We start from the raw sequence: 25,594 nt of genomic DNA on the forward strand, positions 1-25,594 counted from the left end.
GGGCATTTGTGCCAGCAAAAAAAATATTAATTTTTGTATTGTATTGTAATGTATTCAATTCATTCAAAAATGTATATCCCTCAGAGCAACAAATGCATTCACAATGCTGCAGATAAACCACAGTGACAGTGGTACTTTAGACCTACAAACTGTATACAGTACTTTCTGCTCAAGGGCCTGGCCCCTAGAAGAGCTCCTATTAACACTTTTTTGCCCCGGAATTCTTTAAGAATAAAGGCGCTAGAGTGCCCAGCAGATGAGGCACATTGTACTCTGAAAAGCCCGGCCTTCCATTACTACTACTACGCTAATAAGTCTGATCTCTCTTTAGAAGCGTTAATATTTCAATAGCAAGGTTTGTGGGCCCGTAAATCAGGAAGTGAATGGCTTAAAAACCTTGAATGATTACTATTGCAATTATATTGGGTCACGCCCCTTTTTATCTTAGATTGACTGGCCTATAACTGGCTGAGCGGAGCTGCCAGGCACCCTGACTCGGGCACTCAGGCATGTGGCCCTTTGCATACTAGGATGTACACAGCTGAACACTGACATGGGCTATTGTTATAGCCCAGAATGCCTTGTAAGTCTCTCTGAATAAGAGCATTTGCGTAATGCCTAAATTGTAATTGTAACATTACGTACGTCATACGCTGTACAAATATTCATGCTGTACATATTCATTGTTGACTGAAAGTACTGTTTATTCATTAAATATACTACTTTGTGAGTGTGTGTGTGTGTGTGTGTGTGTGTGTGTGTGTGTGTGTGTGTGTGTGTGTGTGTGTGTGTGCGTGTGTGTTTAGTTGATACAGTATGTAACTTTTGAACATGCATATTGTGGCCACTTGCAGTGCAGTTGAATACTACATGGCTTCACCGTAACACCAGTGACCGAGTGTGAGTGAGCGAGATTTTGAGTATTGGAATTTGGCTGAGGGCTTTCAGCTTTCAGGAAGAAACCAAAAATACACAGGGACGACATATTTGAATATTATAACCACACCTGGGGGTCTATAAGAGTAGTCACGGCACGCCATCTTTAAACCTAACTCAACTATAGCGGCCACGGATTGGACATAAGATAGTGGCGTTATAACTAAATTACCATATAAGGAAGACTTGCATAATAGAGCGTATTTTACTCACGGTCAACATGTCGTCACACTTCATGTCAGGCGATTCTCCGTCTTCACCTTTGTTGTAGAACTTCCTGAAGAAGTTGAAGGCCACTACAGTGTAGAGGTACACCACCACCGCCAGGAGGCCTACTGTCAACACCAACTGAAACACAGGTCTGCTAGTTTAGAGGTACACCACCACCGCCAGGAGGCCTACTGTCAACACCAACTGAAACACAGGTCTGCTAGTTTAGAGGTACACCACCACTGCCAGGAGGCCTACTGTTAACACCAACTGAAACACAGGTCTGCTAGTTTAGAGGTACACCACCACCGCCAGGAGGCCTACTGTCAACACCAACTGAAACACAGGTCTGCTAGTTTAGAGGTACACCACCACCGCCAGGAGGCCTACTGTCAACACCAACTGAAACACAGGTCTGCTAGTTTAGAGGTACACCACCACCGCCAGGAGGCCTACTGTCAACACCAACTGAAACACAGGTCTGCTAGTTTAGAGGTACACCACCACCGCCAGGAGGCCTACTGTCAACACCAACTGAAACACAGGTCTGCTAGTTTAGAGGTACACCACCACCGCCAGGAGGCCTACTGTCAACACCAACTGAAACACAGGTCTGCTAGTTTAGAGGTACACCACCACCGCCAGGAGGCCTACTGTCAACACCAACTGAAACACAGGTCTGCTAGTTTACTTCTTGTGTTTTGAAAATGCTTACTTTTAGTTTAGTCTTTTTTGCGACAGCACGTCGCATTTACGATGAAAACGTGCATTTCCACGCCAGTCAGTCCATCTGTCCGTCACCCCACATGACATCAAGGATGGATCTCCCTGATGTCATCAATATTAAGCCCATACATGGGATGCCCATATATGGAGATCCCTGGTGTCAATATCAATATTGGCAAGCAACCCTACATCTGACCTGAAACCCTTAGATCTCCATAATGGAGCTGACCTGTTCTGACATTCTTTATGCTGATCCTTCCCCATCCATCCTTCCTCTTCAATGTCTCCCTTTTGCCCGGTAGCAGGGGAAAACTAGAGTTCTCAACAGGCCCGGAAATTAAGGCCTACCTGGGTTGTCCCTCATCAAACCGACATCAAACCTGACATTCCATATGTTGATCTGACCTCATCAAACCCTGCTCCATATAATTATGGCCAGTACAGAATTAATTCCATATGTTGATCTGACCCCCCCATGCCAAAGCGCCAGGGCTCGCCCAGCAGTCTGCCGCCACCCAGGCGGATGCGTGCTCGACATTGCGTCTTACTGGTTAGTTTTAGTGTGAGTTTTCTTTCTTTTTTTATTGTTGTATGGAGTAGGACGAGATTCAATAAGCTCAGAAAACTAGTGAAAATAGCTTGGCAAGCTGCTCGGCAAGCTGCTCGGCATATGTATAAAAAATTAAAATAAAAAAGAAGATAAGATTATAAGATGTAGTACATTTTCTCTGTTAGTTTTGTAAGAATACAATATAGTTTCATTTGTTTTGTAAAGTCTTGTTCTAGTTTTCATTTTGGTTAACAAAAACAATATTTTCAATTGAAGTTTTCCCTATTTTGTTCGTGTTGGTTAAACTATTAACCAAAGAGAGGCCCAGGTCTACTGTAACACAAACTAACAGATAGATGAAATTACTATTCTAAAAGGTCCACCGCACTATACATGTGTCTCTAATTCTGTAAAGCGTTGAATTGGTGAAACGGTGTCCGTAGACTTAATGTGTTAGAAAATACATCTTGCACTGCAAATCTGCTGACCTGTTTGCCATTGTGCGTGACAGAAGAGAGGATGGTGCGGAGCGTCTTGAAGCCCATGGCGATGTCCAGCAGGTGGGCAGCAAAGAAGAAGTTGTTGTAGTGACCCAGAATAGACATGGTCATATACCAGGCTAGATACAAGAAAGACTAGAGAGAGAAATAACAGGATAGACATGGTCATATACTGTACCAGGCTAGATACAAGAAAGACTAGACAGAGAGAAAGAGCAGGCGAGAGGGATATGATGTTGCTGTTGGGGCAGAAACCAAAGTATCACCATATTTCAACAGTTGTTTCATAAATGAATACCCTACTTCGTGATGATGAATGATACAGTGGAACACAAAGGCAGCAGAAATAGCCAATCTACAAGCAAAAGTCGCCATGCGAGGCATGGTCAGCTTGTACTGTAGCTCTGCTTTGTTCCTTAAATGTTGAAGTTAAAGTGTTTTATAAATATTGAATCAAAGTTTTAACAAGAGTTTGGCACTAAATAAAACGACATGGGTTCCATTGGAACACAGATAATTATTCTGTAAAGTAACAGTACAAGGTTTCCACCTGACAGTGACGAAATAAGGGTGTTTTTACTTGAGGTAGCTGAGTGGGTAGAGAGGATGTGTGGGAATGGGAAGGTAGCCTGTTCCACCCCTGCCTGATACACTTAGTCCTTAATGTACCCTCCTCTGGGGACTGTAAAGTCATTGTTTCCCAATTGAGTCATACTGTGCAAGAGCACATGAGTAATCATAAAAACATAATTGCAAAAGTTTTAATTTACAGCATCTGCTGTTTCACAGATTTATGTTATGAGTTACAGCGTTTACAAATGAATACAATATGATCATTGGCTGCACTGAGTAGAAGAGGATATCATTTCATCCACATCACAGTGGGGATATACTCCAAAACTCCCATACCACTTTGACTTTTAAACCAAAGTGGTTTAAATTACACCTCCATTACCAGCCCGAGTAGTGTGCATAGAATAGATACCATGTTTATTATGCAATTAGTAAAAGAATACAAATCAGATATATTCTTACATTATCTGTGAAAACTACCCCTAGTTTCCAGATCTGATACTTGACGTCAATGGAGTTCAGTCTGTTGACAGAGGAGAGAGACTGCATTAGTTGGCATACACGGTACACGCACACACTAAATGGGCTTTGTTCAGACCCATTCGTTTCTCAAATACGATCAGATTTGATTCCAATCTGGATAGGCCAACATTTTGATTTGGTCTGAACAATGCATCTAGACTATTGTATTTATCTGTGCATGCATTTCCACATCTACTCCGTATCAAATGTACCTGCGCGCGCACACGCACACGCACACACACACACACACACACACACACACACACACACACACACACACACACACACACACACACACACACACACACACACACACACACACACACACACACACACACACACACACACACACACACACACACACACACACACACACACACGGGGGGGGGGGCACACGACTCGCCACGTCTCTGGAGGCCTCTAATTGGCTGTTAGTGCCATCTTCTGACTGGTAGAAGTTACCCAAGTGTTAATTCCCAAAGTCATCCAGCTAATATCCCCAGCACTCCACAGCGTTAAACGTCTTCGACATTGCCTTATTTGAAGTTAACTTTTTCTCTGAGCCATAATCAAATGAGCTTATATAGCAAGCATGGAGGTCCTGTCAGGCAGTGACCTGGAAACACCAGCCAGTGTCTAAATGATCCAACCAAACCCACGCAGAGTCTGTGTAGGGTTTCAATGTGCCAAAATGACAGTTTCCACGCTCTCCAGTGTTCTTTTGAGCCGTCTCAAAATGTTTCTCTTCATCTCTCTTTTACTCGCACACCCACACAAACATGCCACACAATTGCATGCACGCACAATTGCACGCACACACGCACGCACGCTCGCACACATATATGTGCACGCACATGGTTCATGCACGCATGCCGTACTCACACAGCGGCCAGCGAGCTATCTTTCTTAGGTTTCCTCTTCTCGTGAGAGTCGCTGAAGTCCAGAGCAGCCTTGTCCATCCCCAAGAGCTCACTGATCCTGTCGTGGCCGTAGAACTCACCGTACTTATCCATCACCTGGGGATTCACAGTAAAACCTGTAGGTTTCTGCCAGTGGCACATTGACGCCTTGAGAATAAGGAGCGGTGCGCTGAAGCAGGAGCGTCGTATTTGGCATTACGGCTTACGGGTGCTTTTAAACTCCGCTATGCGCTTTCCCAAATGTGTGTGGCCAAAATATCAATTTTGGGGAAAGCGTGCCAATACGCCCATGGCCACACCTCCAGGCGCAAATAACAGTTTCGGCATAATGGATAGCGGGTAGCGCTGCACCAAAATACCATTTAGGGACAGTGCAAGCTGCCCTACCCGTAATTTGCGGGTAACGTCTGACTTGCGTGCAGCGTCGTGGGTAAGAAAATAGAGCCCTATATCTTTTAGAGAATGGAAGTTGCTTCTGCATTGGGAAATAAGATTGCAGTATACTGGTAGAGTATATAAAAAACATCATTCATAATTCATTTGTATATTTGTATATATGGCAATAATAATGTGGTTGACACAAAACCCTCAGACACACCAGGACTTGTCTTAAAGCACAACAGTGTGCCTCGGTACGGTAGAACTATTGGGAACCACTACTGCAGCAGCATACAGAATGCAGCATTATGTACTCTTTGTATGAAAAACTACTGTAAAGGTCCTTAAATACCAGGGCTGTTTTGTGTGCGCGATTAATTCGCCTGAAAATATTTTATTTGGAACAAGGTAGGTTTTTGAGCTTCCGCACCACGAATAAAGGCAACAACCTGCATGAATGAGGCATCAGCTAATGCCAGTAATAAAAGGTCATATTTGCATAAAATGATTATTAATGTAGAATTGTTTAATTTCCTGTTGATTCCTTAGTGTTTCATTTCCACCATCCAATGATTTTATGGAAAATTAATTATCTGGACATAATCACCTGACACCATGCAATTTTGAGCTGCCACTGTCAATAAGGTCTGAAAACAGCATTCAATAAATGAGCCAAGACAGATTTATATTTAGGTGCGTGCTGGTGCCGTGCAGCAAAAATAGACAATTTACAAGCTCAATGATTGGCAGCATGCCGTGTTGTGGGAGTGTAATTCCTCTACTTCCAGGACAGGATGCTTGAGTATGAATCAAGTATTATGCAATTGGTCCCAGATGATAAAATATTATCAAACCAAAAAAGCTGTTCTCCCCATATGTTTGTAATTACAGAGACATGCCTGACTAACATTCCTCACTCGAAAGCCCCACACAAAAATAATTGTTTACATTGTAATCAATCTATGTAATCTGTTTCATTAATCACTTTTCTTTGTGTAATCTGATTAAGACTATTCATGTTATTACACGCCTATATGTTTTTCCTAATTTCAATTTCAAGTAATCCAAGTTGCTTCCTTAGTTACTACTCGCTTTATAATCTAATCACTGAATCATGTTACTGTGCACAGCTGCTGTCTACTACTGTAACTCAACCATAGCTTAGCTAGTGGGTAGAGAGGCATCCCCAAGTGTTCATATCATGACCATCTGAGCACTCATCAGCTGGGTGAAGCTGAAACTTAATTGATTAATAAAGCTCCACCCTTTTTTGAAAATTTGGTTCATGTTCTAATTCAATTGGTTCGTGTGCTGTTGATTGTTCCACATAACGGCAGTTAAAACAATTTGCCCCAGACTAGGAGTTAGTGTCTAATCAAAAACTGTTATTCCCCATACAGCATGTGTGCAATGAGCAATCACATCAGTGGTGGTGGTAATGATAGACACACTCCCCATTTTCTCTCAGCACAGAGACTGCCAGACGTTAAATTATTTTCATGTTGAAGGTCAACTTTGGACGAGGTTTTGATGTGCTGTGGTTTTGGTGGAGCACAAGTGTTCTCTGCATGTTATCCTGGGGCTCCATGTCATTGTTGTCTCCTCCAGGAGGGCAGAGAATCTCGCGATTGCCTTGTGTGTGTGTGTGTGTGTGTGTGTGTGTGTGTGTGTGTGTGTGTGTGTGTGTGTGTGTAGGCCAATTAGCGTCATATTTCTTGTGCACACTGTCAGCAGGCCAAGGACCTCAACCTGAATATTTCTCAATTTAACTATTAACTATGACAATATCCGAAGTGCGGTCCCTCCAGACTATCAGATACACATCCACTGGGCTATGGAGTGGAACTAGCCATGTAACCGTAAACTGTCCAACTGGCAAATGGGATGTAGGCCTACACTACAAGCCAGTTGTAGCCAAAGCTCCCTTTGGCTGCTGCCATGCAACAATACATGCATTCTAGGTGATAATCTATGAATGCAAAAAAAAACTATATCTAGTTACACGGATATACATTGTTCTTCTTTTGAAGCATTGTTGCTGCTATTGGCAAAGATTATAGAGATTGCAACAAGCAAACGGGAAGAGATTAGTTTATTTCATAAGTTGTGCAGTAGACTGCCGTAAGGAGTGCTGTGCAAAACACATACTGTAGATGAATTGTCCCATCATGCCGGTCCCTTTGGTTTGAATTTATTTCATAAACTGAATTTAAAGCTGGTTAACGTGCCTTGGCTTCCTGGGCTCACCCCTATACAAATACTGTATAATTGACACAAGCCATTAAATAAATCACTTTCAGGGCTTTAAATTGTTTAATCAAACGACCAACTCTGCTTAATACGCTAAACCCGCTATTTGTTTAATGTGTTTAATTAATTCGCAGTTTTAAAATAATTAAAAATAAATAGCGGATTTGTCTCGGACCTGGTGACGAGGCCGTCGCGTTATGATGACGAAACCGGAAATCAAGTCATCCTCTGGGCTGCTAGGGCTTCTGGGAAAATGAGCCCAATGCATGTGAACGGGCCGTTTGTTTAGACTACAACATGCTGTGCAGGGTGGTTTCGTTTCGCATTGTAATGGCCGCTGGTTCTTCTGATCAACAACAATTCCCAGTCACCGGATTTTCGTGGTTGAAAGCTGTAAATACTTTGGCGCATGCTCTAAAGGTAATAAGACAATCTCGGCAGCGTAGAATATTGGATTAAATAGCGGGAAATGCGGTTTACGCCCTACACACTGAAAGACTGACCATTCACTGAGCATGCTTTTCACTGAGCACACCTTTTTAGTATTTCCATCCATGGGGATTAATGGTTAAGAAGTTGTGTCCGATAGTTTTACATCAAATGCATCTGTACAACTTTTAAAAGACACATTCCTGTCTTCTGTCCGTGTCCTTTTTGCAGGCTCCAAAACACTCTACAGATCCAGTCCTACCTAGTGGATGATTTATTTCCACCACATGCATTTTTATTCTAACTACCATTGTTGTTGTTTGTTACCAAGGACATTGGCAATCAATAGTTAGTTAATGTAAATAATAAATATATTAAAACTTACCTTCCTCTTCACAAACTTATCCCAGTAGTTGTTAGGGAACGATCTGAAAAACAAAGACAAATTAATCAATAGTTTCGAGTGAATGGTAGTGTAGGGTAACGAGATCAATACATAATAATAATTACTATATTATTATTATTATTATTATTATTACTATAGCTTGTTTTTGCCTTTAATTCCCTGACCGAGGACAGAGTATTAGCAGAATATAAAAGGTCGAACAGACATCTCAAGTTTAGTATGATTTAGTATAAATTAGTGTTGATGTATTTAACAGCAACTGCCATTGGACTTAGATCTTATCAAAAACTAGTAAAACATAAGGTAAAAAGTACAATATGCCACTTGAATACAATACAAAGACAAGTATCCATGTACCATTCCGCTCAGTTTAATTGCATTTCTTTAGTCCAGTAAAAACGTCATCACAAGATTGGCATTTACAAGATCAATGCCATGATTTTTCAGTGGGCTATAATAATCAGCCAGGTATAATACGTTTTACATTCACAGCAACAGGGAATAAAAAATGCTGCCATTAATTCACAGTGGCAATACAAAAATTAACCTATCCAGTACCCTGTATTCATCCACACACCCCCCACATACCTATCCATCCATCCATCTCTCCATCCGTCCATGCATCCTTCCTTTTCAAATTGTAATTTAAATAGTGACATTTACACAACTGTGATGCGGGGCACTGTCCATCAACACATCCTACTTTTTAAATACCACCTTTAGATTCAGAGCAAGAGGGAAAGTATGGCTGCAATAACTCCATTACCTTGTAGCTGTAAAAAGTCACATTCTCTGGAATAAAGTCCACCTTATTATTTTGACTGACAATAATACAAAAATAGTCTAAAATGGCAGATTATTCTGATGACCACTGGGGTTGTGACATGTACCAAGAACATGCAGTGTTGTACGTAGGTTGATGCTTTTGTTTTTTATTTTTAATATTTTTTGGTTATCTACTGGGTGAGAGCACCAGCTAAAGGCCTGAAATGTAAAATATGAATTAAATCTAGTGTTGGTTTAGCGTTAACTCTCCCTCTAGTCTTATGGGTTCGCAGCAGTGCAAGCCAACAAGCTGAGGTCCAGGAACCTCCAGGTATTCCCTGGCATTTAGACATATAGCACAATTACATTTTCCCAAACAGTTCATGACCCCCATTTAACTATAATTAACTGGTTGATTACCTCCGGGGAGGATGATGGCAAATGAAGCCTGGAGGCGTGGTGTTAAATTAACCTGTTCGACTGCACTGCCTCTTTCTCTCTCTTCAACTATCTCCATTATATCACACTTTGATCTGTTATCTCTGGTTCATATCCTACACAGCCAATCAAGTCATGTAAATGAACCAGGATATGATAATTAATGTGCCTACGAACTCAGAGTTGACCCTGGGGATTTTACAGCGTACCATGTTGACTGAACATTATCAGGTTGATATTAGACTTAAAGTGGACTGACAGGCGGCCCGCCTGTCAGTCCACTTTAAGTCTAATATTTCCCTGACATTCTCACCACCCACGCACATCACCAAAAATATTCATAGGCATGGGTCAGAGTTTCTGCAGAGGTGCGCACATTAATCTCCTGTCGTGTTCGCTTTTAGAGTGGCTCTTGAGAAGTGGAGTTATGCATCTTTCAAGTGTATATTTGGGCTATGGCAGCGTTTATTATACAAGGCCTTGTGAGAGACGCTGTGCCCATGCACTATTGTTACAATTTTATTATAGTCTATATTGTGCTGGTCGGTGACTCGGCATGATAATTAATGTTTTTCAGCTGGACACACTGACTCCTGAAAGCCATTAGTGCCATCTTGTCCCCTTCCCATCACCATTCCCTTTTCTCTGGGCTGACATGACGTTCTTTATTATCTTCAATTAAAATATGCATTTTCTTTATTCATTCTGCCCCCTCTCCCCACTGCTCTGTCTCTCCGTTTTGTGCTCTAACTTGCAGGTTGGACACTGGTGCCTCAGCTAAAACATATAAAAATGCATTACATATATTATTATAGCTAGTCAATTTCTGCTTGACTTAACTCCATTATGCTGTCAGACTTGCTGCTTTCCCCAAAACACAGCACGGCAGCTTAGTCAAATTTTGAGAATTGATATGAGAGAACGTTGGCCAGACGGACAGAGGTCTCCGTTCACCCATAAGCACAGCTGAAATCTGATTACATTTTGAAATATCCTCAGCCCAATATTATTAAAAACGATACATAAAGCCTTATCTGGCATGGAGACAGGCAAAACAATATGGTTGTATTGAACACGACACACAAACCAATACCAAAGACATAAAAGATGTCCCCATCTCCCCCAGTCGCTACACAAACTCAAAACTAATTACCTAAAAGAATGGGGGACCTCAAAATACAACTGGGTTTAGTTGTACACCTAGAAAACCTTGGTAGTAGCATTCTCTGCCCCCCACCTCACCCCTCCTTTTTCTTGTGATGAATTGATGGACCACAATGGAAACAAGCCCTCTTTGTGTTCCTTTTAGCATAACATTTGACTGTACTACATGTACTGTTAACTAACTTGTTAATAAAGTATTCAATCAAAACCAACAACCACGCACGCACGCGCATGTGCGCACGCACGCATGTGTGCGCACACGCACACACACAGGTCAGACTCACTGTGTGTTAATAACGAGTCTGTCCCACTGTCCTTTAATGTCATCCTCAGATGGCTGTTCTGTGATGTAAAGGCCATCAAACTCCAGCTTTCTGGCCACCTCCTTCTCACGCTTAAATATCACCAGTGGCACCTGGAAAGCACACGCACACACACGCACGCACACACACACACACACACACACACACACACACCCACACACACACCCACACACACACACACACACACACGCACACACGCACACGCACGCACGCACGCACGCACACGCACACGCACACGCACACGCACACACACACACACACACACACACACGGGGGGGGGGGGGTATTGATAGGATGGACAGTATGGCTTATCTTATCTTCACAGTCCATAAGCTCATTGCAAGGTATGCAAACTCTACTATATGTAACCTTTTCATTTGTTGGGACAGAGGATACGTGGTGTGCATGTTTACATCCACCACAAAGTATTATAATAATACTTCATAATTGCTGGGCACTGGTGTCTTGCTATAAACACTACCAGTAACCAATAACACAGCAGATAGCCTACCTTCAGACAGTTGTAACTTGTAACCAATAACACAGCAGATAGCCTACCTTCAGACAGTTGTAACTTGTAACCAATAACACAGCAGATAGCCTACCTTCAGACAGTTGTAACTTGTAACCAATAACACAGCAGATAGCCTACCTTCAGACAGTGGTAACCAATAATACAGCAGAAGGAGATGAGAGTGTGTAGGATGGCCAGGATGCGGAGTGTGGGCTCCATGTACCCACTGCTCTCCTCCAGGACAAAGTGCACGGCGACAGGTGGCGGGGGATCGCCGCCATCGCCGCCATCTCCCGCCACGCCTTCCCCACCAAGGGGGTCCCACTGAACGCTGGAGTCTGAATGTGAATGGCTGCCCCTGTAGACCAATTCCCTCTCCCCCAGCACGGCCGAAGACGTGGAGACCTGGCGAGGGGGGGGGGGATGTTACAAGTAAATTGTCAGCTGAACCGCAACCGGATTTCAAACCAAAGTAAAAATAAATATACTGTAAGTCCTATATACTTCGTCGAACGACAAATAGCCCATCTACAAGCTCCCAGTGCGATGCATTACGACACAGTATGAGCTTGTGCACAGGCTATTTTCACTAAATATTAAAAAATGCAATAAAAAAAAGAAAATTTGTTTAGCAATTGTAAATGCAGCATGTTTTTGAACTGTGTTGCATTGCTTCCACTAGGCAACTAGGGGACTCTGCCACGCATAATTAAATGTGATAATTCTACCAGTAACGGGACCACTGGCATGTCGTTACCTTGTAGAAAAGCAGGATGAAGTTGATGGAGAAGGCGACAAACAGAGCCAGCATCCTCATGTTGTAGAAGTTCCTGGCAAAGTAGTTCTGGATATGACGAGGGAAACAGAAAACAATAACTTTGTCATTGAGTAATGTGCGTGCACGCGTGCATGCATGTGCGCATGCGTGCGTGCATCCCACCATATTGGTGAATGGAAAGTGTGCGTACGGGAGATGTATAAATGTGAGTGAATGCATATTAATGTACGAATGTGGATAGTGGATACTTAAATGTAAAAATGTATATGCAAGTCCATATGAATGCAAAAAGAGCATGCATGCTTGAATGTGTCAATATGTATGTGGTGTATACTGTACAGTACAGTACATGTTTTCTTTGTTATTTTGCTGCTACAATTTCTGAGGAACCAGAACAAAAGTATTTCTCTTACAGTATGTACTATAGATGCAACAATCAACAGACCTTGAATCTTGAGTGAGTGAGTACAGGTGTGTGTGAGTGTGCATGCTTTGTATCAGCTCTGCTACCAGTAGCTTCCTCTGGTAGGCTAAGATCTTCTTCCAGAAGGCAGACTCCTGCAGGTCCGGTTCACTGGAGGTGTGATGCTGTCTGACTTTGGGCTTGGCTTTCTCGTCCTTCTGCGGCTTGGCCTGCTTCTCTCCGCCCTCGCCCCTGAAACCGAGGCATACACAAACACACAAGAGTAGAGAGCCCCACCTTTATATGGATCAGACCGATATTGGTCATTAAATGTGTTAGCAGTAATGCAGCCGATGTGTCCCAATTTCTTATGCATTGTCAACCTATCCATCCCCATTATTGTTGGGGTGTCACTTAGCTATTTTTCCTCACTAATTATAATATGGTACCATTTACGTATACTATGGTGAAAGCAACAGTTGCTAATCTATTTGGATTGGCATTGGACAATAGGGATCTAACGAAGGGCTAATTACATGAAGATAGGTTGAAAATGGGTGAAGTCTTCCTTTAAGTTGTATAGAAATAAACTTAGTTAAATGTTCTCAAATAGAAACTTTAATCAAAGTTTCTTTTTAGTATAAAATGTAATCTAGGACTCTCCAAAATCATGATTGGACTCAAAAGTCTGGCATCGGTCGGCCTCTACACGAGAGCCTTTTGTCACACACGTTGCCAGCAATCATGGGTATTATTATCTGTGTTTATTGCACGGAGCAAAGGCATTTTGCAGTAATTTGCAGTAATAGACAGTAATTGGGATCATTCGAGGCGGGACACCTGAATACAGAACGAGAATGTAAACTGTGTGCACGTACTCTGCTTTCTCAGGTTCACACTTTGTCTCTTCGCTGGTTTCCTTGTCCTCGGAGGAAGAGCTCTTCGACTGAAATAGAAGATGGATCGTTAGCGAGGACCGCGAGAGACCCCGTTCGGGGCGATTTGCCAAACACGTTGTTGTTTCTCCGTACGTTATGTTGCAAGCGCCATGCATGCAAATAGGTCGGAGGCCTAGGGGAAGGGGGGGGGGGGTTTAATCATCTATCTGCAGATTCAAGACCACAAGCTGTGTGCCTCCCAGGCTTGTAGACAACAGCTGCATTATGGCGTCATTTATAACCGCAACGCCATGTTTGCCAGAGGATAGTCATTTGTCACAGTGTGGACTTTAGGCGACTCAAAAATATAATGACATTTTAATTTAAAAACGTAACAAAGATCTTTACCAACAACAACTTCACATGGCTTTGTCATCAATATACTATTTTATAGCTAAAACAATAAATATATATTATATGCGTGTTGGGTGTTTGTAGAATAGTTTTGTGGCAGCCCCCGGACCCTGAAGAATGACATGGAGACATGTGGCACTCTGCATCATGTTAATGTGCATCCATGATGAACACAGCCACACACTGAGGGCAGTAATGGCACCGCCAACTGGGAGAGCAATGGACTGGAGACATGAGAGGATCGACAGAGAGACGGCGCCATGCTGGGGAGCAAAGGAGGGAAAGAGGGAGCGAGGAGAGAGTTGAGGTAGAGGAAGGAGTGGGTGGGTAGAGAGAGAGAGAGAGAGAAGGGAAAGGGGGGGGGGGGTGGGGGGCATGTAAGGGAGGAGGAAGTTAAGTGTGACCAGACCATGGAGTCACAGATCAGAGAGAGAAACGGAAATGGACTGAAGCTTCTCTCACGCCCGACGCATCGAGATGCATCGGATCACCTTTCGACCCGACACAGCATATCTACCTGGGGCAGACCCATCAAATCCTTCTAACGTGCCAGAGATTAGCTGCTCAAGGACACACACACACACACACACACACACACACACACACACACACACACACACACACACACACACACAGAGAGAGACCGAGAGAACGATGCTCTGTGTGTGTGTGTGTGTGTGGGGGGGGGGGGGATCTATTACTTTAGAGTCTGTTCTAAAGTAATAGCCTATCTTGTGGATTGTTCAACAAAACACAATAAAAAGCCACCCCAGTGCTAGGAGCCAGTCCATTCATCAGCAGAGTGTAAAACAATAGCAGGTGGGTTATACCAACAGCTGTAGCAGAAGCTCACATTTCGCGACACAGTAGTTTTAGTGTAGCTTATGGCATTTTTACTGTTTTCAGTAACTGTAAAGGCTAGATTAGATTAAGAAAACAAAACAAGTGAATAACTCCTGCAACAGTAAAGTGCCACAGTAATATACCAGTAAGACAGGGTGTACAGGGTTTGATGAGGTCAGATCAACTTAACACTAGCATTTTTGAACAGGATGACCGTGTTTTTCGTGCCATTTCATTGGCCACTTGCCATTGTTACATTCCAACTAATTCAAGGCAGCGGGCACCATTTCAATTCAACCGGACAACTCAACTTTTTCTTTTCAGTTTACCAAACCCACAAGTTAGTGACGGTGAGAGAGTTCTAGTGAATAGCCTATCCTTGAGCAGCGCGAGGTAATTAACGCCAGCTGTCAGCAAATTATTTGGTCTTTGATTAACGGATTATATAAAAAAATATTTTGGGCCAAAATAAAGGAAGAAAAAAAAGCGAGCGGATTTGACATCATTTCTCAAATTGAGCGTCTTTTTTCCTGAGATCCCATTCACTGACACAACAACCACAGACAACATTTAGAGGTGGGCACTGGGTCTGGGTTGAAGTAGCCTAATTTACAACACTGTCCGACTTTGCCAGAGCCAGGCGCATTGATCAGAGTCCGACGAAATACGACATTAAGAGTTATATATTGTCATTTTGTCATGTTGTCCTTTTTATATAGGCCTAGAGGGGGAAACATTATAGGCTACACGTGTATAGGTAAGGGCGCATCGATGTAACGGGTTTCAAATTAATATATAGATTGATTGTGGCAGCGGAGAGGTGCGCATGAGAGAAAAGGAGAGGAGCCGTGCGTGCAGGCAGGCAGAGACATCAAGTGGGTGCTTGAGGAAAAGTGTACAGACAAAGGAGGACTATCTTTTGAGTGACAAAACATTTAGAGGTTCGGTAGGTTTATCTGGTTGGAATGATTTCAAACACTGTCATTTTTTATTTGGAATCGCATCGGCACGCATTCTAGCTCCAAGGAAAGGAAATGTCAGTCGGGTCAAACCGACACATACTGTAGATTCTGTCTTGCCCTCCGAATTGATTGATCTATTGAGCTATGCGCTTGGTGGAAACAATACGCCAGTCAGTCAACACACCATATTTCACAATATATTTTTTCCGTTTCGGGAGAAATAAACCGCATATGACAAATATAACCTAAAACAACATTTAGTCTACATGTTGTGAGTACTAAGTAGCCTACTCCCTACTCTAAAGATGCTGTAAAGATCCATTATTTACAATAAATGTGAATTATTATTTTGCTACTCTGGTTTGGTTCCTTGCTAGCTATATGTGTTACTCCTTAGGCCTCTAGACTCCATATAAGGTTGTAACAACAAGAGTTTGCGTAACTCTGTCTATATCTAAGGCTCTGGGTCCGACCAACTCAACACGGGCACTTATGGGGGTGTGGAACGCGTGGGTCGATGAGGCGAATGGTTCTCGAGTTACGTGGATTACAGCCGTGGTGCATTTATAGATATATATAATATAATTATAACTGAGTACAGGACAGGAAGTAACGTTAACGGGACAGAATACATTAGAAGAAATTACCCATGCTCCTAATGCTCCACTTTCCACTATTAATAAAGGCAAAAAGCCCCCAAACTTGCACACAAATAAATAAGAGATTAAAAAGATGAGACAAAGAAGAGGTGCGAACAACAACAACAAACAACAGTCAATGACTCTGACTCTACCGGTTTAATTGCGTGTGAACCAAGCGACCAGTTTTGCATCTCACCTGGTGCCTCCGTCGGAGCTCAGGTGAGGGTGAGATGGCCGTGGCCGGGGTGGCCGGCGACACGGGGGGCGGCGGCGCAGCGCCCGGGGCGTTGAGCATGTCGGTCAGGTTGGTGGTGGGGTTGTGCGGGGCCATCTTGAACTGCCCGCCCTCCTTTCTCAGGTCCAGCCCGAAGATGTCCGATAAGAGCTCGGTCTCGTCCGGGTTGATGGCCAGGTCGGCCAGGTCCTCCTCTGGGTTGGGACGTTCTGGAGCCCTCTTCTCGCCTTCCTCTCCCTCGCCTCGCACCTCGTCCCCGGTGGGGTCTGGCATGGCCGCCAGCAGCTCTGACACCTCGGGACGGAGGACAAAAATGTTAAATGTCCGAAAGGATTCTCACTGTACGGTATGTAATTTTACATGTAGCTTTATGTACCGATATTTGCGTACTGATAAATCTATATACAAGTAACTGCTGCTAAATTATGTATACTTTTGAAATAAACACGTTCAAAATATTGATTATTAATTTCTCATATCAGTTATGAAAAACATTAACAGCTTATTGTACAGTGTCATACTAATTTGTAACAATAGGACCACTACTTCCTACATGCAGTATGCATCTCTACCTTCATGGTCTTGGCTCCTTCGACCAGGCTGCCTCCCAGGAAGGTGTTGTATATGATTCGGCAGAAGCCTCTGGCCACGCTGAAGGCCACGTGGAGAAGCCCGACCAGGACCGTCCAGTAGAAGGAGATCATGGTCATCACCAGGTCTTTCACTGTCATCTTCTTCATCCTCTTTACCTGCTTTTTTAGACTCTTCATAGACAGAACCTACCAGAGAGGAAAGCATAATATGCAGCATATGCTGTAAACAAGGTATGTTACTTGAACAGTGTAAAGCGGCAGTTATGTTGTAGAGTCTAAAACATAACTGCAGCTTTGCACGGTTTAAACTAAAGAATGTCCATTAAACTCCACCTGCCTCTCTGTGTCATTCCTTGGCTTTATTGGTGACATAAAAGATGAATAGAGCAAGCAGACTGTGTTCTAGCTCCTTCCTTCCCTTCCAACCATACAGATCCAAGCTCCCAGAACGAAGATTGTCAGTCTTCCGGGTCCATCAAAACGCCACTGAGCAACTTCCATTGAAATTAATAGTGGGGTCGTTCCTCGTCCGCCCTATATAACTATGTACAGATCATGGTTTCCATGGAACACGACTGTAAAATGCTATTATATTATATTATATTACACCTGCTATGATTGTTATTGTTGCTATTATCTTTCTGTGGCTCCAGATGATCCCTGTGCTTTAGACCCGCTGTTGACCTGTCTGTCTAGCATCAAATGCTGGATGAGTGAGAACTTTCTCAAGCTAAATGAGGATAAGACAGAAGTTCTCATAATCGGTTCTAGTGAGCAGAAAGAATCAATAATAAGCAGACTTGTAGAAAGTAACAGTACAGTAAAGAACCTGGGGGTCATTATTGATTCTGAATTGAATTTTAATTCACACATTAATCATGTTACCAAGATTGCCTTTTTTCACCTTAGAAATATTGCACGAATCAGAGCCTATTTGTCTTCCACGCCTTTGTTTTTTCTCGGCTTGATTACTGCAATGAACTTTTTTCTGGACTGCTGAAGAAAACAACTGACAGATTACAACTTGTCCAAAATGCAGCAGCCAGAGTTTCAACTAGAACTAAGATGAGAGAACAATATTACTCCAGTTTTGGCTTCACTGCACTGGCTTCCGGTTGTTTTTAGGATTGATTTTAAAATTATTTTACTTGTGTATAAATCAAGGGTCTCGCACCTTCCTACCTACATGACTGCCTGCCTAGATATGTCCCAAACCTTCCTACCTACATGACTGCCTGCCTAATATGTCCCAAACCTTCCTACCTACATGACTGCCTGCCTAAATATGTCCCAAACCTTCCTACCTACATGACTGCCTGCCTAATATGTCCCAAACCTTCCTACCTACATGACTGCCTGCCTAAACACCTTCCTACCTACATGACTGCCTGCCTAAATATGTCCCAAACCTTCCTACCTACATGACTGCCTGCCTAAATATGTCCCAAACCTTCCTACCTACATGACTGCCTGCCTAAATATGTCCCAAACCTTCCTACCTACATGACTGCCTGCCTAAATATGTCCCAAAATGGCAACTAAAAAATACAGGGAAGCAGCTTTTTGCTTCTACGGGCCGACGTGGAACAAGCTTCGTCAGGCAGCCTCTGTAGACATTTTTAAAGCACAGCTTTCTACAACATTGCTTTTAATTGATCTTTTATTTTTTGTTATTCATGTCCTCACTGTATTGCATTACTGCTTGTTTTTTAATGTCTTTGCCTTGCTTTTATTTTTTTCCCCCCATTTCTCTGTAAAGCACTTTGAGATGCATTTCATGTCATGAAAGGTGTTATACAAATAAAGTTTTATTATTATTATTATTATTATTATTATTAAGAAGCAAGCCATTCATCCTTCCAGTCTACTGTACCTTCATCAGCAGCATAATGTTGTATCTCAGAGCGAGCAGCGCCGTCCGGACTGTGGTGACGGAGAAGAAGCCCATCTCTGGGTTCTCCTCTTCCGGCTTCTCTCGTTCACTCTCCTCCTTTATCGCAGAGCGCTCCCCGGCATCCGACATCTGGGCCGCTAGCTGCATCTCAAAAATGGTGTCCTCGCAAAAGTTGACGAACAGCTCCATCTTTTCCTTCTCCCCGCCCTCATTCACAACGTCAAATATAAACTGACGCTTCGACTCTTTGACCTGCAGACAGGTTGTGGGAGCAGTCAAGGTTAAAAGCTAAATACATGACTAGAGCAGAACTGTGGTGAAGGGTGCAGTATAACCAAATTGTACTGTATATGGAGTCGACTCACCACAGTGGTGAACCAACCTACAGCATCAGCCCAGTAGTAACTTTAACACAGAAAGTACAGTACATCCACCTACTGCAATCCCAATTCCGAAGCCTTGCCTCCTAAATGATAATTTCACTAAGACAAATATTTACGTTTCTTCCAAGATATTTACTGGATGATGCTTTGTGAATCCCACAAGTCATTAAGAAGAACAATATTTTAAGATTAATTTCTCCATCAATAAGTCACTTCATTATTCATGACCACATTGTAGTACCCCCCTATATGAGTTCTTAAAATGACAACCAATGACACTTCATGCATTCCTTTGACCTTTACCTGTGGTTTCTCCCACTGTGTTCTACTGGACTCGCTGATCTCAAAGTAAACCCTCTCAATGCGCTTGGCACTGCCCATGATCTCGATTCTGCCCAGATAGGGCTGGAAGTAGTTGAGCACGCTGTCAGCCAGCTCCAAGAAGGTCTGCAGCCGCGTGTCATGGGGCATGTGCTCCGACAGGTTGGTTAGAAGAACTGCCACATTGAAGCCAATGTCCTTTAGAAGCACAGGTTCACAAGTTAAAGAAATAATAAAGTTAGGGGATTATGTTATGTAAATCAGTGGTTCCCAAGTTTTTTGGGTTCAGGGCTCACTTGAAAAGTGTCAAAAGTGTTTGCGGCCACGTGCATTTTCAGAGCATGCCTATTCGTGTTCCAACTATTTATTTTGTTATTGTGTTATATTAACATAAAATTGTAGCGTTTTGTCAATTATTTGGGAGACCCACATACAATATCTTCACTGCCCATCACAGGTTGAGAACCACCGATATACATTATTCTCCAAAGGACCCATTATTTTAACATTACCTTGGCTGGCTCGTGGAATCGCTCGACAAACTCCTCATAGTCCAGCAGTTCATTCTCATCAGTTTCAGCACAGGAGAGCAGGAACTCTGTCTCAGACTGGGTGTAGTGCTTGTGACTCTCCATGGCCTTGTGGAAGTCCCTCTTAGAGATAACACCTGTGAATCACATTATCATTATCATCATCACATCATCTCTGTCGGGTGGAGACCTTGTTTGTCTGTTTGAGTGGATCCAATGCCGTAATTATTTGGTCACAAGCTCTTATTAATACTTTTCAGTGGTTCAATATTTATTAAATCCACTTATCCACTTTCAATTAAAATACAAGATCTGCATATAGATATATTATGCAGATCTACAAGCTCACTGCAGCAGGTTGTATCGTGATATATGTTCTGAGCTTGTGGGTCGGCTATTTTTTCTACTTTTGTGTGGCACTGTTGTATGACAAGTAATTTCATTTCATTTATGAAAAAAATTAAATTTTCATACAAGGATTCTGCCAGCGACAATATTCCCAGTTATTTTGCATGAGTTGGGAGGCTGTCCAGAAAAAAAGAGTGTCTTGCCTTTTGCATCTGGATCATATTCCTTGAAGGCGTCGGAGGACGTGAGGTCTTTGAGTTTGAGGAACATGTCAAAGAACTTGAGGATCATCTCCACGTTGTTGGAGGACTCCACCAACATGTCCACCATCTGTTTGCCAATAGTCCCGTTTACCACATTACCTGGACAGACAAGAACATGTAAGTGAAGTGTTTTGCTGGCCCTCTTATCCAGATCTGTGTTAGAGCAGGTTTCTTGCTTAAGGCATATCATTTGTATATTGGACATTGTTTCTTGATATAGGATAATGGAATACCAAAACAAAGTCACCTATGGCACAAATCCGGCAACCTCGGAACGGTCTCCACCTGGTATCCCTAAAGGTAACCTCAGTTAAAATGTGTTTGTTACCGCTGGTTTAATCTGCAGTCTAAGGCCGTTCATTGAATTTAGGGGGAGAGCGAGTGCATTTTCCGGTAGCGGCATCACCCGCGGAGTCTCCACTAATTGCAACAGTAGTCAGCCTACCCCAAACCCTAACCACATGCACGACGCAACGCATGTCGGACCAACGTACTGCCGCGGAACAGAGCGGCAGTGGAGTGTATCAATCCCCCCACCTTCCCTGGCAGCACCGCAGCTGTTACCAGCACTTGCGGCATCTGGAGCGGCGGCCGAACGGAGCTGTCATAATCCACCCAACTTCCCCGGCAGCTGTTATCGGCAGTTGCGGCACCTGGAAAACGGAGCGGCCGTGAAACGGCTGTGAAACGGAGCGGCAATGGAGTGACATAATCCCCCCACCTTCCCCAGCAGGTGACGCCCCTCCCCTCGGCAGCGCCGCATCTCATTGCCGCTGCGGGAGAATGCACTCGCTCTTTCTGGAATTTAGATTTCCCCAGACACATCAGTTAGGCAGAACTCTGATCTACTGTATGTGAGACTACCGGCTATCTGACTTTCTTTTGAATTTTTTTCTTTCTCTATACTATTCTCTATTTTTGAAACTGCAGAAAAATACCAATAAAGGTGAAGTTGAGGTTAAGGACACTTTATTAGGACAAGTGGGGTTATGTGAGAGCATTTGTAGCTCTCATTTGTAGCATCTCTCAGTCTCAACTCCTGCCTGATTACATTCCTGCACAGACCACCTGACATTAGAGCACAGAATTCAGACAGGGGTCTATAATTATGTGTCCTAATGGATATTTATTCTTAGAGGCATCATTTGCATTACAAATAGACATAATGATGCCTTATTATACAAGCTTGGCCTTTATTTTCACCCAGGACCAATTCAAGGACAATAATTATAATGATTTTCTTTTTTCATACAGGTTCTATACTTGTTTCGAATGAATGAGGACAGAAGCCGGACCAATCACCAGTTGTATTATAATCGTAAATAAGTCTTCACATTTTGTTTCAACCATCTAGTAACAAAGGACAATTCAGATATTGCCATTGTCTATTACAGAAATAATAATAATATATACATTAGAAAGTAGGGTGTCTAACCTTTGCAGTCCAATTGACTATGGTTGGAAAGCTGTCGTAAGCTCCATTAGAATACAAAATACAACTTTAACTGTGCTAGCTATACGGCACTGGTTCTCAATGTGGGGCCCAGGGGGTCCCCAGCTAAACAAAGGACAGTTATAGGAACCAAATGGACCTGTAAAATACACTCCCACAGTTAAATGCATACAGAGAAACGTGCAGTGTAGATTGGGGTCCCAGAGATAAAAGTCATATCACATGGGGGTCCGTAGCCTAATGCATATCAAACTGGGAGTCCTTGAAATGAAAATGGTTGAGAATCCCTTTAGTCATAAAGACAGACGTACCCTCCAGCATGGACAGCAGCATGACCACCATGTCCTTCTGCAGGTCCATCAACTCTTTCAGTAACTCTATCTGACTGGAGTCCTGAATGGAAACACAAAGGTTAAAGTCAGAGAAAGCATTGTCTGTTCATAGATATGGCGATCTAACCAATACCATACCATCTAGCAAGTCTGCCGCTATGTAACCTGTCTGTTGTGTGAAGAGGACACTTGTGTTAATGACGACCCTTCAAAATGTACTCTGGGATGCCACGTTTTATGGAGGCTCTATCCTACATAAAACATGTGCTGAAATGTTTTATGTTTTTATGAACAAACAGAACAAACTAGACTCTTGATCAGATTGAAAACAATAGGATTCAGACATCATACGGGCCTTTTCTTCTAACTCTGCTGAACTCACCTGAGACAGTTTCATTTGCATATGAGCGAAGACGTGCAAGAAGCCCACCACAGCATCCCACAGACGACTGTGTGCCAAGCTCTGCTGGTTGCCAGTGCACGGGCCCTGTGACAGACACAGTTACCAGATTACCAGTTACTAATAGATTAAATATATTTAAATAGCCGAGTTTAAGCCAGACTGAAGAAATTTTAAAAATAAACTGTGATTTCTTTTTTCATGTTGATTCGTAAAAAAAACTAAAATACATGTCATGGATGCAACTGGGACGTATCCTCAGTGATGTATCCCAAGTTCATCACCTGGGACGTATCCTCAGTGATGTATCCCAAGTTCATCTGGGTTTCGGGTCTCGCGAACATCATACCCCTCACTCAGGTGACCCAGCCGGGGTGATCAAGTCCCGACTTACGTCCCAGTAGCTACCCTCGATCAGACCCACTAGGGAAAGACCAGGGCCACACAATCCGTTGGAACCACTCCGGAACTACTATGCCGGGACTGAGAGGTACAATTCTGGCATATGGAGGGACTAGGCTCTGTGGGTTGCCTCCTGCCCGGGTCTCACCAGGTCCACTCCTGCTCTCACCAGGAGTACAGCGAGGACCTGTGCGTTGCACCAGACACTTCATTCAGGGGTGGTGGATTCTTGAGCCGCAATGGTTCTGCAGGCTCCACCTGAGCAATGGTAGCACTGCAGGCTCCACTTGCGGCTCAAATGGCCCTCCTAAAGGCCTCATCGAAGGTTTTTGGGCTTCCTCCTCACGGAGGATGCAGGGGGCGCTAAACCATACTGCTCCCGGGGTGCCGTCTACATTCCGGCTGTCACCAGTCTCTCCAGCACCAGACACTTCATTCAGGAGTGGTGGATAATAATTAATATAATAAAGAATATATATAGTTAAAAAGAAAACGTTTAAAGAACGTGTTTTGAGATTATTCAATTAATTATAAAAGTAATCAATTGAATAATCTCTAAGGAAATAATCAATAGTTGCAGTCATTTGACTCATTTCCGATACAGTAATCATTGCTGGTTCTCTCAACAGAGACCTGAGGAGAAACGCAATCAATTAATTTTGTCATTGATTGCACTTGTTCCAGAACTAAAATCAATACATTGTAAGAGTGGAACAACAGCCACAACAACCAGCATCCAGCATGCCCTAACTGCAAGAGGATACAAAAAAATGTTAGGTGATGGAGCTGTCTGTGTCTCTGCTGGTCATCTCTCAAGTCGTCGATATTAATGCATTTTAAAAAGATTTTCGTCTGGGCTTCACAGATTGGTCTGGGAGAAATAATGTAAAGAGCAATGTTGTAAAAATAAATTCTCTGGTGCCAGAGGGAATACAAATAACATGCACAACTTCATAGTCACGGCTTATAGTGTTACAAGATAATTCTGTATTGCATAATTTACGCTCCGTCATACGAGTATCACAGACTGAAAATAGCAGATTTATAAGCTCAAAATATTGTCTATCTTTCGGTCCTCGCCACCACCATAAGATGAAATGTAAAATTAGTTGTGTGCCTTATTCAGTAATTATATATTGTGAAATGTGTTACCTGTATGTACTCAGTGAGGGTGTTGAAGACCTGTTTGGCTACGTTGATAGCCTTGGAGAAGTTTCTCTGCCCTTGCTCATCAATAACCTCCTTCCCAGAATAGTACCAGTAGAAATCACTGATAGACTCCTGGAAGTGGACAGAAAGGGTGAAGAAACAGAAGAGGGTGTACAGAGGCAGTGAAAGGAGAGACACAGGCAGGCAGTGAGGGACAGGCCAATTAAGAGGAAAGGAAATGAGGGAGAAACGGCAGAAAAGGAAAGAGAGATAGAGAAAATGGAGATAAGGTGTGTAGACAACAAAATGAAAATATGAATTTAACACTTTAATGAATAAACCAACCTGTACTCTGAGGAGGTAGTCGACAGTGGAGATGATGATGTTGACTGTAGTGTTATTCCCTGTCTGAGTTCTCAGGTAGTTCTGAAAGTCTTAAGAAACAGTACTGAGTCTAAACTCTTCAAAGGACAAGACAAGAGCAAAATCTAAAATAAATTGGCAGTTGCATTCATTCCCTGTTTGTTGTGCCCAAAACATGGATTACTATATGAAATAAGTTGCTCACGGCAATTTCAATGATAACATTAAGTTGCAGTCCTATGTAGAGTCAAACAATGGCGATGATCGTTTATAGCTTCTAAAGAAAATGTTGATCAAACATAATCTGTATGGCACTGTAAACTGTCTGCTCACTTACTGACAGTGATTTAATTCAAATAGGACGTGCATGTGACTAATAGTAATAATGAGTTGAACATGAAGGGC

General features: G+C 42.9%; 1 protein-coding gene across 1 annotated transcript in view; it reads right to left on the reverse strand.

Annotated features, from left to right (window-relative positions):
* The window catches only part of ryr2a (ryanodine receptor 2a (cardiac)), a gene marked incomplete at both ends in the record, with an annotated part of 231,061 nt that overhangs the window by 4,279 nt on the left and 201,188 nt on the right, over positions 1–25,594 (reverse strand). The window contains 20 exons of the mRNA XM_080790070.1: positions 1,150–1,284; positions 2,911–3,057; positions 3,958–4,018; positions 4,900–5,033; positions 8,380–8,422; positions 11,052–11,182; positions 11,743–12,009; positions 12,362–12,448; positions 12,893–13,037; positions 13,664–13,731; positions 16,720–17,052; positions 17,331–17,537; positions 19,225–19,497; positions 19,932–20,147; positions 20,462–20,616; positions 21,031–21,189; positions 22,855–22,936; positions 23,258–23,362; positions 24,830–24,958; positions 25,172–25,260. Of these exons, the coding sequence (XP_080646196.1) occupies positions 1,150–1,284; positions 2,911–3,057; positions 3,958–4,018; positions 4,900–5,033; positions 8,380–8,422; positions 11,052–11,182; positions 11,743–12,009; positions 12,362–12,448; positions 12,893–13,037; positions 13,664–13,731; positions 16,720–17,052; positions 17,331–17,537; positions 19,225–19,497; positions 19,932–20,147; positions 20,462–20,616; positions 21,031–21,189; positions 22,855–22,936; positions 23,258–23,362; positions 24,830–24,958; positions 25,172–25,260 (2,966 nt within the window). The remainder of the gene's footprint in view (positions 1–1,149; positions 1,285–2,910; positions 3,058–3,957; positions 4,019–4,899; positions 5,034–8,379; positions 8,423–11,051; positions 11,183–11,742; positions 12,010–12,361; positions 12,449–12,892; positions 13,038–13,663; positions 13,732–16,719; positions 17,053–17,330; positions 17,538–19,224; positions 19,498–19,931; positions 20,148–20,461; positions 20,617–21,030; positions 21,190–22,854; positions 22,937–23,257; positions 23,363–24,829; positions 24,959–25,171; positions 25,261–25,594) is intronic.

Source organism: Protomyctophum bolini (genome assembly GCF_963924005.1).
Source record: "Protomyctophum bolini genome assembly, chromosome: 18".
In the NCBI taxonomy this organism is placed as follows: Eukaryota; Metazoa; Chordata; class Actinopteri; order Myctophiformes; family Myctophidae; genus Protomyctophum; species Protomyctophum bolini.